The sequence below is a fragment of the Phocoena sinus genome, chromosome 18 (assembly GCF_008692025.1).
Source record: "Phocoena sinus isolate mPhoSin1 chromosome 18, mPhoSin1.pri, whole genome shotgun sequence".
NCBI classification, from domain to species: Eukaryota; Metazoa; Chordata; class Mammalia; order Artiodactyla; family Phocoenidae; genus Phocoena; species Phocoena sinus.
This window is the reverse complement of record NC_045780.1, coordinates 1,346,406-1,361,054: the sequence shown is the minus strand read 5'-3', so window position 1 is coordinate 1,361,054 and position 14,649 is coordinate 1,346,406. Positions and strand designations below refer to the sequence as shown.

The following is a 14,649-nucleotide window of genomic DNA, read 5'->3' as shown; positions in this document are numbered from 1 at the left end:
CTTAAAAACAATCTTTTTCAAACGTTTTTACCAGTGACTACGGTAAGAAATGCATCATTTTATATCACTACCTAGTGCATGCACACACATTTATAAAATTATATAAGTAGAATAAGCAAAATCTTCATAAAACATCATTAATGTCTACTCTGTCCAATATACTCTAATATTTTCTGTTCTAGTTCTTTAAAAAGAAATGCTGGTTTCAAAGCACTGAATTGATTTTACAGCCTATTCAGATGTTTAAACCCACACTTTGAAAAACCTTCCCCTAACACACCACTCCCCACACACCCTGGTATTACCCAGCTCTCCACTGCTGCTTCCAGATGTCCTTTGGGGCATCACTTGTACCTTCCTCATAGCTGTCACTGCCATACCTTGAATCATTTCTCATGTTACAGAGTTTCTATTAATACATTCAAACTGCTGCTGTCACCCCAGAAAGGCTGGTTGGTCTCTTTGATTCTGATAGCCAGTCATTCCTGTACCCAAACACTGAACCTTTCATCACTTGAAACTGAAGAGGCCTCACATTTTCACCTTGAAGTTTCCATTCTCTGACCACAGTCTTTATCCGTTCAGCTCTCCCTTTCCGTGTTCCAGTGTGCACCCTTTTTAGCTTACTGAGTCCTCCACACTCCACCACTTTTCTCCCACGTTTCTTTCCCTTCTGCTTTCGTTTCTTACCCTTTTCCATTCTAGATCCTATAATAAATGTCCTCAAGCTCCCAGCAGCACCCTCGCATTACACATGCCCCTAAGTACCTCTTCTCCCATAACGCCTTTGCCAGTCCCTGACCCAGGTTATTCCAGCGATGCGTTCTTCTCCCAGTGCGATGGGGCTGGAGAGAGCTGGTGAAGGCCGTCTCGCTCCCACAGAGGTGGTCACAACTACAGATTCAAAGTCTCAGACCTCACTTAGACCCTCAGCTATATTTGGCAGTAATGTCACGTGTTTCTGATCAGGTTTGCCACCTTATTACCCACAATAGGTATTCCAGACTTTCATCTTCCTCCCTATTTTCCTTACCTATTTTGTGAATGCTTCATAGAAAAATTAGAAGTTGTCACAAGTAAATTCTTATCGTCTCATCTTTATAACCTCACACAAACATTTCTACTTTCAAACCCATCACTGTCACCCTCTTTCTAACTTCTGCGGACACGATGTCTTTTCTGGTATCTATGGTTAATCTTTAGAACTTTTCTAAAGGCCATCCCATTTCTTCTAGAACTTTCTTCCATCAGTTTTTACTTCACTTTTCTGTGTCATCAACCTTTTCCAATCCGTCTCTCCATCAGTTTTTACTTCACTTTTCTGTGTCATCTACCTTTCCCAATCCGTCTCTCCCTGGCTCCTTCTTATCCATAGCTTATAAAACATTCCGCAATGCATTCTTTCTTTACACAGAGATCCTAGCTTCTGGCCCCCATCAGCTTCCTCACTTGTTATTATTCATAGCTCAGGATGGAGCTCAGGCATCACCTCCTGCATATTTCACCTTCCTTGGCCACCACCCCACATGTATCTCTATCACACTATCATTCTGATAGACTTTTGTTAGACTGTGGGTTCTTTGGTCAGAATTTCATCTACTTTACCTTGGGATCCCAAAACCTGGTGCTTTGCCATAGGCACGTAGTAGGAAGTTGATACATAATGAATGAGTGAAGTTGCAAGAGATAGAATATCTTTAAAAAAAAAAAAAAAGAAAGAAAAAGGCTAAGGTGTATTGAACATTCTTCTGTCGATTTTCCTTAATATCATATAATTATTTTGACATTTTCATTTTATAAGGGTGATGAAATATTCAAGAGGTTATATTTTTTCCCAAAAAAGTTTAAAAAGAAAAAAAATTGGTACTTTCCTTCCCTCCTATAATTTTTGAATAGGTTAACTCTTCTCTTTTGTAATATATATCTGTAACAGAATCATTCCGTGCACCCACATTTTCATATGGACCTGATGGAAACGGTTTCTCGCTTGGATGCAGTAAAAATTGGAGACAAGTCTTTGGTGATGAAAAGAAATATTGGCTACTTCCAATATTTTCAAGGTAGTTTATAAAATGCACGTCTCAGAAATTATGGAACCTGTGATTGTCTCTCTGATTAAATGATTCAGAGAATATAGTATATTATGACATTATGAGCCTTAAGAATGAAAACTCAGAATATCTTGATTACATGAAATATTTTATTTTTCATGTTTTTTATAAGGGTGAAGGAGAGTTTAGGCATATATTTGAATGAGAAAAAAAAGATGATTCATAGAAAATAAGAATCACTCTGTTTCTTTCAAAATGAAAATAATTTTGTGAAGTAAAGAATCATAAGAATTTATATTTATTAGCCATATCTTCAAAGATTTCCAGTACAGGTTATGTATTCTGTTGTCTCTTAAATCAAAGAAGACCCAACACGTAATGCAGTTTTTACCTGCATTTAAATTTAAATGAGAATATACGCTCAAGATGATTCATAATGTCCTTTTCTCTCAAATTCTCAGCCATCCTAGGCCATCTATATACCAAAAGTCATTAGAGAGAAGGAAAAAGTATTTGAAATTCAAGTACCATATTTGTAAGTGTTGTGGGCTTTTTCCTTTTTTCCCTTAACAAGGAACTGTATTGCTTGTTATTTTGTCTGAAAATGACATATTTGCATTCTTCCTTTTTTTTTTTTTTTTGGCCACACCACATGGGATCTTAGTTCCCTGACCAGAGCTTGAACCAGGCCCCAGCAGTGAAAGTTCAAAGTCCTAACCACTGGACGGCCAGGGAATTCCCAATTGCCTTCATTTTTTAATTTTTTTTTTTTTTTTTTTTTGCGATACGCGGGCCTCTCACTGCTGTGGCCTCTCCCGTTGCGGAGCACAGGCTCCAGACGCACAGGCTCAGCGGCCATGGCTCACGGGCCCAGCCGCTCCACAGCCTGTGGGATCTTCCCGGACTGGGGCACGAACCCGCGTCCCCTGCATCGGCACGTGGACTCTCAACCACTGTGCCACCAGGGAAGCCCTTGCCTTCATTTTTTAAAGACGTTTTGCTTGGAATAGAATTGTAGATGCTGCTGCATTGTTTCTGATGAGAAGTTTGTGGATATTATGTTTATTATCATTTGTGTAACATGACATTTTTCTCTGGCTGCCTTTAAGATTTTGTTTATCACTAGTTTCTTGCAATTTGATTATGACACGCCTGGCGTCGTTTTCTTCATGACTCTCGTGCTTAGGATTGTTGAGCTCCTTGGATCTGTAATTTTTAAACTTGCATCAGATTTGGAAAGTACTTTTAACCACTGTCTCTTCAAGTATTTCTTCTGTCGCCTCCCTCCCCTTGTCCCTGCAGGGACCCCAGCTACATGTCTGTGGCTCCTCGGGAGGCTCCGCCACGGCTCACTGGTGACTGCTCACCTTCTGTTCAGTCTTCTTCCTGAGTTTCATCTTCAAGTGCGCCAGTCTCTTCTGTGCGCTTTATCTGTTGTCTCTTATATTCAGGTGTTTCCACTCTGACTGGTTGGAACATAGACTATTATTTTTTAAGGTTATTTTCTCTAAACAGAAATTTCAATGTCGGCAGTTGGGTTTTTTGTCTTTGTTTTTTTTTCCCCTTCTTTGAAGATGTTGTTCCAGTATCATCTGGCTTGTGTTGTTTGTGTCAATAAATCAGCCTCTCTCTTATCTTTATTCCACTGTTTGTACAGGCACACCTCGGAGATTATTGCAGGTTTGGTTCCAGACCACCGCAATAAAGCAAATATCATAGTAAAGTGAGTCATACGAATTTTTTGGTTTCCCAGTGCATATAACAGTCTATAACCATAGGCTGTTAATTGTTCAATAGCATTATGTCTAAAGAAAAAACAATGTACATACTTTGACTTAAAAAGACTTTATTGCTAAAAACTGCTAATCGTTATCTGAGCCTTCAGCAAGTCATAATCTTTTTGCTGGTGGAGGGTTTGAAATATTGTGAGAATTGCCAAAATGTGACACAGAGACGCAAAGTGAGCGAATGCCGTTGGAAAAATGGCACCGATAGACTTGCTCAATGTAGGGTTGCCTCAAACCTTTAATTCATAAAAATCACAGTATCTGCAAAGCACAGTAAAATGAAACACAATAAAATGAGGTATGCTTGTAAATTACTGTCTTTTTTTCCCCTGTGGCTACTTTTAAGATTTTATCTTTATCACTGGCTTTAAGTTGTCTGATGATGATGTTCCTTAGTATGGTTTGCCTTGTGTTTATCCTCCTTGGAGTTCATTAGGCTTCTTGGATCTATGAATTTGTAGTTTTCATCAAATCTGAATTATTTATTTATTCATTCATTTATTTATTTATTTGGCTGCATTGGGTCTTCGTTGCTGTGCGCAGGCCTTCTCTAGTTGCAGCAAGCAGGGGCTACTCTTTGTTGCTGTGTGTGGGCTTCTTTCTCATTTAGTGGCTTCTCTTTGTTGCGGAGCACAGGCTCTAGGCACACGGCTTGCAGTAGTTGTGGCACACGGGCTCACTAGTTGTGGCACATGGGCTCAGTAGTTGTGGCTCGCGGGCTCCAGAGCGCAGGCTCAGTAGTTGTGGCGCACGGGCTTAGTTGCTCCATGGCACGTGGGATCTTCCCGGACCAGGGCTCTAACCTGTGTCCCCTGAATTGGCGGGAGGATTCTTAACCACTGTGCCACCAGGGACGTCCAATCTGAATAATTTTGAAATAACTTTCAATTGTTTTTTTCTGCCCGCTTCCCTCTTCCTGTGCCCTTCCCCCACTAGCTTTTCAGGTTCTCTTAAATATATGTCGTGATCCACCGGTCATTGCTGTTGTCCCTCCCTTCTCCCCCTCCATCTTTTTTTGTTTCTGTTGTTACGTCTGTGAGTTCACTTATCTTTTCTTCTGTATTGTCTGCTGTTAAGCTCATCCAGTGAATTTCTTATTTCAGATATTCTATTTTTCAGCTCCAGAAGTTCAATTTGGTTCTTTTTTATATCTTACATTTCATTTTTCTTCATATCCACTTTCTCCAGTTAATTCATGGACATATTTATAGTCACTGGTGTAGCGTCTCTGATTCAAGTGGTCACAGTCATTTCTAAATCTTTTCTGTTGACTTTATTTTCTCTCGGTTGTGATCACATTTTCCTGCTCTTTATGCTGGTAATTTTTGATTGGATGGTGGACATTTTGAATTCTGAGTGTTTAAATTTGGTCTCCCTTTAAAGGATGTTGAATTTTGTCTTGGCCGACTTCTGTTTCAGCTTAGTCCTCCTGATGCTTGTTTAAACCTGTGGTTGGGTGTAAAGTAGCGTTTTCTCTAGGGCAAGTTTCGTCCTACAGCAAAGGTGAGAGCCTGCTGCGGTCTCTGCCGTATCCACGTGTTCAGTGAGGTCTCTACTCTGGCAGGTCGAATGCAAATGGCTTTCAGTGCTGGGCAGGCTCTGAATTGTTCAGCTTAGACTTCCCAGATTCACATGTGTGGCTTAGTATTCATCAGAAGACTCAAGTAAAACCCTGTGCAGATTTCTGTAGCCCTTTCTCTGCACATATCCCTCTTCCTCAGCTCTGTCCAATAGAAGCAAACCTCCTCATCTTCTCGAAACTCCCATCTCTGTCACCTTAATTCAGTGAGACCACCTTGCTCTGCACATCCCCCTGTTGGTGCTCAAGTTCTGGCAGAAGCTGCAACTCCTTGGTTGGTTTCTCTTCTTTCAGACACCACAGTTCTGTGCTGCCTGTTTTGAAAAGAGTTGTTGTATGTACTGTTCAACAGGAGGTCAAATATACCGGTTAATCCATCTTGGCTGGAAGTGGAATTCCCTGCGGTACACAGTTTTGATGTTTTTAGAATGCGGAAGGCATAGCTGTACTTTTTTTTAAGTTGTGAACTTCTTGAAGCCAGAGATTTTCTTTTCTTTTGTTCAGTGGTATATCCCTAGCACTTCAAATGGTACTCAGAACATCCAGTATATTTTCGTTTAATGAATGTTGTTGAATAAATAAATATGTGGAACGTACATCTTGAATTTCAGTTTGAGCATTTATGATATCTTAACTGATTGTGATAAGCAGGTCAGTTACCCAAATATTTGAATATGTATGTTTATCATAACTTTAATAGACATGATCATTTTAATAGTCATGGAAGATACTGTTTTTAACTATATGTAAATTATAAAAGAAAAAGACTTCCTCAGTAGAGTCTAATAACCGTCTAAATTAGAAATCTTAGAAATCATTCTCTGAAATGACAAGTTGTGATCGTTTTATACCATGCCTCTGGAAAATAGGTGTTAAATTGACCACTTAGATTTAACTGAACATGATTAAATTATCACTGATATTTTTCATTATGCAGTCAGGGTGATGGCTGCAGTTTTCCGACTCGTCTTGTGGGGACGGATCCAGAACAAGCCTCTGTTTCAAACCACAGTGAAAATACCAGAAGGTGCGCTTCTTGTCATTACGTTTTTCAGAATTCATTATAGAGCAAACTGTGTGTGTGTGTGTGTGTGTGTGATACATAGATAAATATAGTAGTGATGGAGCAAGCCAGCACAGATAAAGAGAAATTCTATTCAGTTTTTTTAACTGAGGGTTAAAATGTGGATATAGCTGATATGCTCAGGATAACCATATTTTTTTATCATTCAAACCAGAACACTTTTGAGAGTAATAAAGTGAATGCTTGCTGTTAGTAGTTGAAGCAGGACAGTCTCATGTCACTGGACGCGTCTGGCAGGGTAGGAAGCATGGCTACCCTACCTGCGCTGCCTCTTCCTAGAAACGAAGACTCTTTCAAGATTTGATTATGTTGGTTTATATCAGTTACATTTTCAAAGAAGTTAGCCATTGTACTATTCGCCATTTTATTTTGATAAACAGATTTTAACTGCAGCGTGAAAATGCTATTCATGAGGATTCAAAAATACAAATACAAAATTTTTCGTCTTCGTCTTAGAGGATATTTTCTCAGAGTTTGTATGGCAAGCACACTGATTCATAAATTCAGAGAAATAGTTCATTTTAAATGAAATTTTAAAGGAGATAGAGATGCTTCTGTGAAAGGGAAACACTTGAAACTTACTGACTACAGAAATAAGTTGTGGGGGAGGAGGGATTATAAATTCCAAGCTAGCGGATTAATTTTGGAAGAACATAGGCCTTAGAACCTAGGACCTCAGAGCTCCAAGAAGTTACTTAAACTGTCTGAGCCTCAGCTGCCAGCTCTATGAGAGGAGGATTTGTACTCCCTTCGGGGGTTATTGTGAAGATTGCGATGGTGTGTAGAAAGCACCCAGCACAGCGTCTGCCCATAGTGGGTCCCCGACAATACTAGTTCCCTTTTCCTTCTTCTTTTTTTTCCTCCATTCCCTCCCTCCCTGGATGTCTTAGCTAGAAAACTAAGTCTACGCTAAATCACTAAATCATTTTTTCCCCTTAGATCTATACTGCAGAGGTAGAAAGCAGAAAACTTGGGAAATGACAGGTAATCTTTTTGTCCTGGCCACAGACATAGATCCTCACCTGTCCTTGTGCTACCTTATGGCTCTTGATTAACATGTTAAAAATGTTTCAGATTGGCCTCTGAAGCTGTTTTTCTTTTATCTAATTGTTTTCATTGGCAGTGCTGAGTACAAATTCTTGGGTCTAGAGAGCCATTTAATGCGGGGGGGTTGGGGGCACATTTTCTCTTGAAGATGGAGCTTTTTCACAGTGCTGAGATCTCATGAGTTGCCCTCACATATTTAGGAGAAGGAATACTAATTTGCTGCTTATTAATTAAGTATTATTAATTGAGCATTAGACTATTTACTAAATTATTTGCTCCTCTTTCAGTATTGGCTCCAACCCACCCTTTCCTATCAAACCACTTAGTGAATCAAAAAACCGCTTGTTGGACAGTGAATCTCAGTGGCTAGAGAATGGATCTGAAGAAGGTGTTATCAGATCAGGTAATGCCGTCATCTGAAAACATTGCTTTGTCTGGTTAAAATGAAAATCACCAGGTTTAATAAATGTGGAAAAATTAAAATACATTATGTGCTATTTTAAAATATTTGAAACTTTTTAATAAAATATCTTATACGTGGGCCGTTAGCGTTTACTGGTAGCTTTCACGGAGGCGAAGGTTGAGTGAGGAAGTGTAGTGGCTGCTGCTGTGTTTTTTTCTGTTCATAATTTTGTTTTTCCTTGTTGTTACCCAGCCGTGTATTTTGTCGCCTCAGATGTAGAGAATTCTTTCGGCATAATATTCTGGATAATGCTTAAACAAGGTTATTTTGGGGGTCATAGCTTTTGCTTATTTGAAAATAATTTTGAAATGCCTTGTACTCTTTGGCTGTCTTGTCTTAGTATAAAAAGAGTGCACTGAATGTATTTGAACCATGATGACTCTTAATCATTTCATGAACTGTGGTACATTATACAACAGTTGATAAGATAGAAGTGGGCTTTTGAATCAGGCCTCGGTTTATAATATAGTCTGGCCACTCACTAGCATTATAGCTTAAAACATATCTGTGGTTCTTAATAATACCAGTAATAACATTCTTCTTGCACTGTAGGAAAATGGTTTGGTACTAACTCTAGGAAATACCCTAAAACGTGAAAGCTTGCTGTCACAATTCCTGATTTGTTGTTATTGTCATTTTGGCTTTCAGCAGCATTTAAATTCTCTTAAATTAGTTTCATTGAGACCTTCATTCAGGGGACTTCCCTGGTGGCCCAAGGGTTAGGAATCCACCTGCCAATGCAGGGGACACAGGTTCGAGCCCTGGTCCGGGAGGATCCCACATGCCGCAGAGCAACAGAGCCCATGTGCTGCAGCTGCTGGGCCTGTGCTCTGGAGCCCATGAGCCACAACTACTGAGCCCGTGTGCCACAACTACTCAAGCCCACGTGCCTGGAGCCTGTGCTCCGCAACAAGAGAGGCCACTGCAGTGAGAAGCCCGTGCACCACAACAAAGACCCAGCACAGCCAAAAATAAATAAATAAAAGAAAATAAATTTTTTAAAAAAGACCTTCATTCAGGTCATTAGACCCTCAGTATAAAATAAAGGGAAAAATCCATTTGTGGACTTGAAATTATCGCTCCTGAACATCTTTATAGCCAATGGACGTTTTTACAAAAATAAGCATAAAACCAGACTTTGAGATTTTAGCACTGCTTTCCTTCCTTCTGGGTTCTAACAGAAGGCAAATGATTGGCACCAGAAGCCTATTTAGTGCTTACATAATACTTGCTTTTACTGTAATCATCAATTTGACCATTTAGCCAGGTACTTCATATTTCTTTTTTTGTCATGTCATATATAATTATGTGCTTACAGGGACAAATAACCATGTAACAGTGGCAATAGAAAATTGAGTACCACTTGTTCATAACTAACCAGTTGAATAAGAGCAAGGTAAGACAGTATAAAGGTAATTTCTCCAAAAATTAGTTTATTTGCATGTCATAATCTCAAAACAGTTTGCAATTCAGTCTTTTTTACTCTTTCCATTATATCAGCAAAATCAGGTAGTTCAGGAGAGATTGGAAGGTAACATCTGCCTAACTCCCATTTTTCTTACCACTCCTAGCATGATCTTACTGGATATTCATTGGTAGATTAATGAGGAAACTAATAAAAATTGTTAGGACTGGTATATGGACAACTACCCTTTTCACTGAACGGTACCTTATTAATTAGTTTAAGGAAAAAAGGTGACTTTTGCCCACTACTGAAGAAATTTGATCCAGAGAAGAGTGACTAAGATTAAAGTCTGAAAAAAAGACTTAAGGGGTTCATTGATGTTATTTACTTGGTAAAAGATACAGCAGAAGAGCAGCTTACTGCAGCCAAGTACGTGAGTCAGTGATGCCTTTGCAGTAGCCAGAGGAGGTTGACTGAAGTAGGAATAGAAGCCCTTCCCCATGGGCCGGTAGGAGCAGTGAGGGCAGTGCTAACACTGACTGAGCGCAGGGATGTAGTGAACTCTCCTGCTGCTTAAAAACAGAAGACAGGTATGCACCTTCAAGTCGGAAGTAAGCTCCCGGGCTCAGCAGCAGCACACGCAGCTGTTAAGAGTTTTGAAAACCTACGTGTAGTGTTTCTCGGTTACCTATTGCTACCTAACAAATGATCACACACTTAGCAGCTTAAGACAACACACCTTTATTACCTCAGTTGCTCTGTTCTCATCTGTAGCCTCATCTAGGGGACATCTGCTTCCTTGCTTGGTGTTTATCATTAGCATTCAGTTCCTTACAAGGACCTGGAGTCCATGTCCAAGTCACAGCCAGAGCCTAAGACTCAGAGAGCATCAGAAACAGCCCCCGGTGGGGCTCCGGGCAGGCAGAGGGCAGCAGGAGCTGCAGGCGGTGATCACGTGTCATTGGCAGCCCCACCGCGTCTTCTCAGTGTAGGCTGTGGGCGGAACGATGGCTGATGCTCGCGGTGGTTGAGAATCCTCACTGAAATTCCCATAAACATCTGATAGCAGTCTTCTCAGATTATGCCCAAGTTAACACTAAGGGAAAAGTGTAAGGATCTGCCTCTATTAAAATGCTCACTTAATGGCTTCAGGGAAAGTCAGTGATCTGTCCCTTATTTACAGCACCTAAAAACCTTTATTATTATTAGAATATTAGTAATATTAAAGTATTTTTCCTTTTGTGTTGTATTAGCAGCTTTAGACCTTAGCCCAAAGAACTGTTTAATCTTATTTTCAGAAATATAAAATCAAGTTTTAATCGATAATTCAATTGTTTCTGGTTTTATAGGTTTATAAAAAACATTATGGACTGAATATTTTCAGTTTTATACGCAAGATGATGATCAGTGGAATTAAATAATTGAAGTATAAATGAAGATATATTTTTTAAAAAAGGAAACCTTTGTACAGATTGTTGGATCCACAGAAGCACTGCTCCAGAGCTGGAAGATGCCTTAATCTTAAATGAGCCCACTTGTTCAACACTGACTTACAGCTACAAAAGTGACTTAATTTTACTTTGGAAATAACATTTACTCATAATAATGTATTATGATATGCTATAATATGAGCTGTCAGGTCACATGTTAACATGGCGTATGTATTCTTCTGATACCTGAGTTACATTATTAGAGTTCTTAGTATCCATATAAATTTTCACTCCAGAAACACAAGGTAGAAAACTTGTTTTAAGTGAAGTACATCTAGGTCAGTATGGTGGCTGAGAGCGCTTGTACTATGTAAGAAAAAGAAAATAATTGCTTTAAAAACAACTTGGTGTTTGCTAATTTATAGTTACTGTTTTATACTTTTCAACATTTTTACTAAAGATTTTTTTTATTGTTGCTATAAAATAACACTCAGAAGGATTTAGATACCTAATCATTTAAAACATGGAGCATATTTGTATAATTCATTGAAGGCTTAGTTCTAAGCATTAATTAAACCATGTGCAGTGTTGTGCCCAAGGCTTAAAGAAAATTCGGCAGTATAAGAAATCTTTTTGTTTCTCTCTGCTTTCAATATATACTCTTGTTGAACTTTCATGGGTATTTATACAGGTAGGGAAACAAAGGTTACGTGTGCTGTAGAAATACTGGACACAGTAGGATTGGGTAGAAGTGGCTAGAAGAAAAATAAAGCGAAAGACAAGCTACAGAAAGCTGTTAAAGTATGTTTTCAGAGTGCTGCCTGCTGCTGAGCTGACTTTCAAATTTCAGTTTAGGTAATGACCGAAATTTGCTTTGAAACTTTTTACAGTAATCCTATAATAGCTTAAACAGCAACATAAAATACAGTTTGAACTAGGGTCAAACTGTTTAGCATAACACTGCTCTCGAGAAGGAAATTCTCACTTGAGTATCATTCAAAGCTTCCATTCTCTGAGAGGTGGATTCCACTCTTACATGCAGGGTTTTAAATCTGACTTCCTAACAGCAACCCCTTTCTGCCTAGACACTTATCCCCCTTTTCCTTTTGAAATCCAATGTAAGTGACAGGGATCGTTGCATTAATTCTAAAGAAAAACAGTGTCCTATAGCGGAGAAACAATATACAGATGTTACTCCTTTATACTCTGCTTAGTCAGACACACACAAGCTAAAATGACTGATTGCTTCCAGTAGTGGGTGGAGATCAGTTTTAACCAGCGTCTGTAAAAACGTTATAGTTTCCTTGTCTATAAAACGGGGTTGGGGAGAGGGGTGTTAAGAATGATTTTGACTTGACGATCTTTAACATTCTTCAGTCTCTAATTTTGCATAATACCTTCGTCCAACAGGTATATTTGGAGTTCCTTCTGGACGCCAAATATACTAGGGATAGCTCTATAATCTCCTAATGTAGCATAAATTTTATAGCCTACTATTCCAGGTTTATAATGTATAGGATTTGTCTAATTCCATGGGCTATATTAATATTAGATGTTAAAAGCAAGTAATTTTTTCCCCCTTTGAACTAGAGGAATGAGTCTAGCTTTGAAAATATAGTTTGGAATACTATAATACAGTTTCTACCTTTATTTCAACACTGTAGTCTTAATAATCTTGATTCTAGAAAACTTATGAGAGTTAAGGGATATCCATTTACCAACCAGAAACATCACTTCAGTTTGGCGGTTTGAGTGTTACAAGGAAATAGTAAATGTTTAAACGTAAGTGACTGCTTTCGGAAATGTCCTGGTACTTCTTGTGGGTATTTTTACATTCAGGTCAAAGGATTTGCATGCACCTGATTAACAACTGAGGAAACTTAATTTTCCCTTTAACCTATCTGGGTGCTGTTGTGGTGTTTCTTTTTCAGTTCTTTCAGTATGTTAACATCATCTTAATAGCATTAGTAAACACCTTTTCAGGAATTTTCAGCTAAAGCCTTTTAATTTAGTTACCTTTGGTTTAATTAATTTATGGCCAACATTTGCCACGTTCTAAATACTTGGCTTCGTTTAGTTGTACATATTAATGACTGTTGGCAAGGGCCTACAAGTGGTATGGGAATCAGGGAAAGGCTGACTCTGGTATTCCTCTGGGATTGATTAGTGCTGCCAACCTTTGCGGAGAAATGGTCAAAATGAAGCCCTGTCAAAATTTATTAGTACTGTCTTTGTTCCTTCAAACACTTGAACAGTTGTGATAATATTTAAGGAGAATAAAAGTTGAATTTCAGGTCTTGCCATTGCCATTAAAAACAAATTAGACAGGAAACTTGGTTTTACGTGGGTACAAACTTGAATATTCAGTACCTGAGGCCTCTGACCACTGTCACTGTGCCAGACCAAAGAGCAGCTACAGCTTAGTGGTCACTGAACTTGCACCGCTTACACAGTACAGTTTCATCTTTGCATATGGATGACTTTTTAAAATCCTTCGACATATTTAGTGGTTATGATTCCAAAGTGTCATAAGTTAACTTAGTTTAAATCAAATATGCAATGTTGACTTGAATTTCTATTAATAGCAGATTTTGACTGTTTGTAGGATTTTCAGTCTTGTGAGATTTCCCTTCAGTCATCTTTAAAGCAGATGCATTTTAAGGGCTCAGTGTTAGGATCTGCGTATTTGGGGCGCTGATAAGACAACTGACTTACAAATGTTTTGCTTACATTTTGTTCTAGGACTAGCACTGCTATCAACGGAAAGTATTTTTAACTAATCTGTTAGAGAAATTAACCATATTTTTGCATTTCAGCCAAAATAAAGATCGTATCTCATTCTATAAGATACAGCTAATATGTAAATCTAAAATTCATGTTTTTTATGATCTGAACTATATTTTCCAACTTAAATTAAAAATGCAAGATAGATTCAGCAAGGTCCATATTTTTCTAACGACTTCACTTTATATTATTTTGTTGAGTTGCCTAAAGCAAGGAATTGTATTTGTATTAATAATAGCTTCAGAAAGCTGTAGAGTCTATCACATTTGTACATGATTGCAGGTTAGTCTATGCCCATTTACAGAAAAGGTGGACACTATTTTAAAGGGATCTTTAATATGTTTTTATATAAACAAATCTGAAATAGTTTACTTTGGTTGTTTTTACATATCATGTCCCGTAAATCTTGTATTTGCTTTTCGTAAGTGTAACCCTGGACCATGACTTAATGTTATCTTTGCTTTGCCTTTTGGGTGGCCTAACCTCCATTAACATGAAGGCTGAACATTTTAAAACTTGTTTTTTCCAAAAATCGTAATAATGATTACTTTATTAATAAATAAATAAAGTCCTGTATTTGAACAGCTGCTGTTGCTGTTGTTGTTGTTAGGGTATGACTGTTGCTTTAGTCACCTGGCAGGTGTGGCAAGGTACGGCGTTGCCTTGGGAAAGCGATGGGGCTCATCCTTCGGGCAACCACGGGGACTACCTGAGTGCGACGACACTGTGGTCTGCCTACGCCAGAGCACACACGGCTTTATCAAAAACGTTTTAATTTAGCTTTTATTGAACAATTTTCAATTGTCCCCTTCATCAAACCTAAGAACTTCCATTCTTTGAAAGCCCTTCTGTTAAAAGAATGAAAAGTCGAACACTGGAAAAAGAACACCTGAAAAAGGACTCCTATCCAGAATACGTAAATCATCCTTAAATCTCAACACTGAGGTGACAACCTGATTTTTTTAAACAAGACTATTTTGTTTGGTTTGTTTTTTGGCTGCGCCGCCTGGCTTAAAAGG

At 38.5% G+C, this 14,649-nt stretch overlaps 1 protein-coding gene across 6 annotated transcripts in view; it reads left to right on the top strand.

The window, feature by feature from the left end:
• ZDHHC20 (zinc finger DHHC-type palmitoyltransferase 20) overlaps nt 1-14,214 on the top strand; it is a 74,206-nt gene extending 59,992 nt beyond the window's left edge. For 3 of the 6 annotated variants that reach the window (XM_032611544.1, XM_032611546.1, XM_032611548.1), the window contains exons 9-13: nt 1,934-2,060; nt 6,355-6,444; nt 7,836-7,951; nt 9,330-9,407; nt 10,766-14,214. In XM_032611544.1, the coding sequence (XP_032467435.1) occupies nt 1,934-2,060; nt 6,355-6,444; nt 7,836-7,951; nt 9,330-9,367 (371 nt within the window). In that variant the 3' untranslated portion in view covers nt 9,368-9,407; nt 10,766-14,214. Of the gene's footprint in view, nt 1-1,933; nt 2,061-2,512; nt 2,702-6,354; nt 6,445-7,440; nt 7,486-7,835; nt 7,952-9,329; nt 9,408-10,765 lie in introns of those variants that run through there. The other 3 variants (XR_004346701.1, XM_032611545.1, XM_032611549.1) reach the window with 3 other exon arrangements.
• Nucleotides 14,215-14,649: the final 435 nt, after the last annotated feature.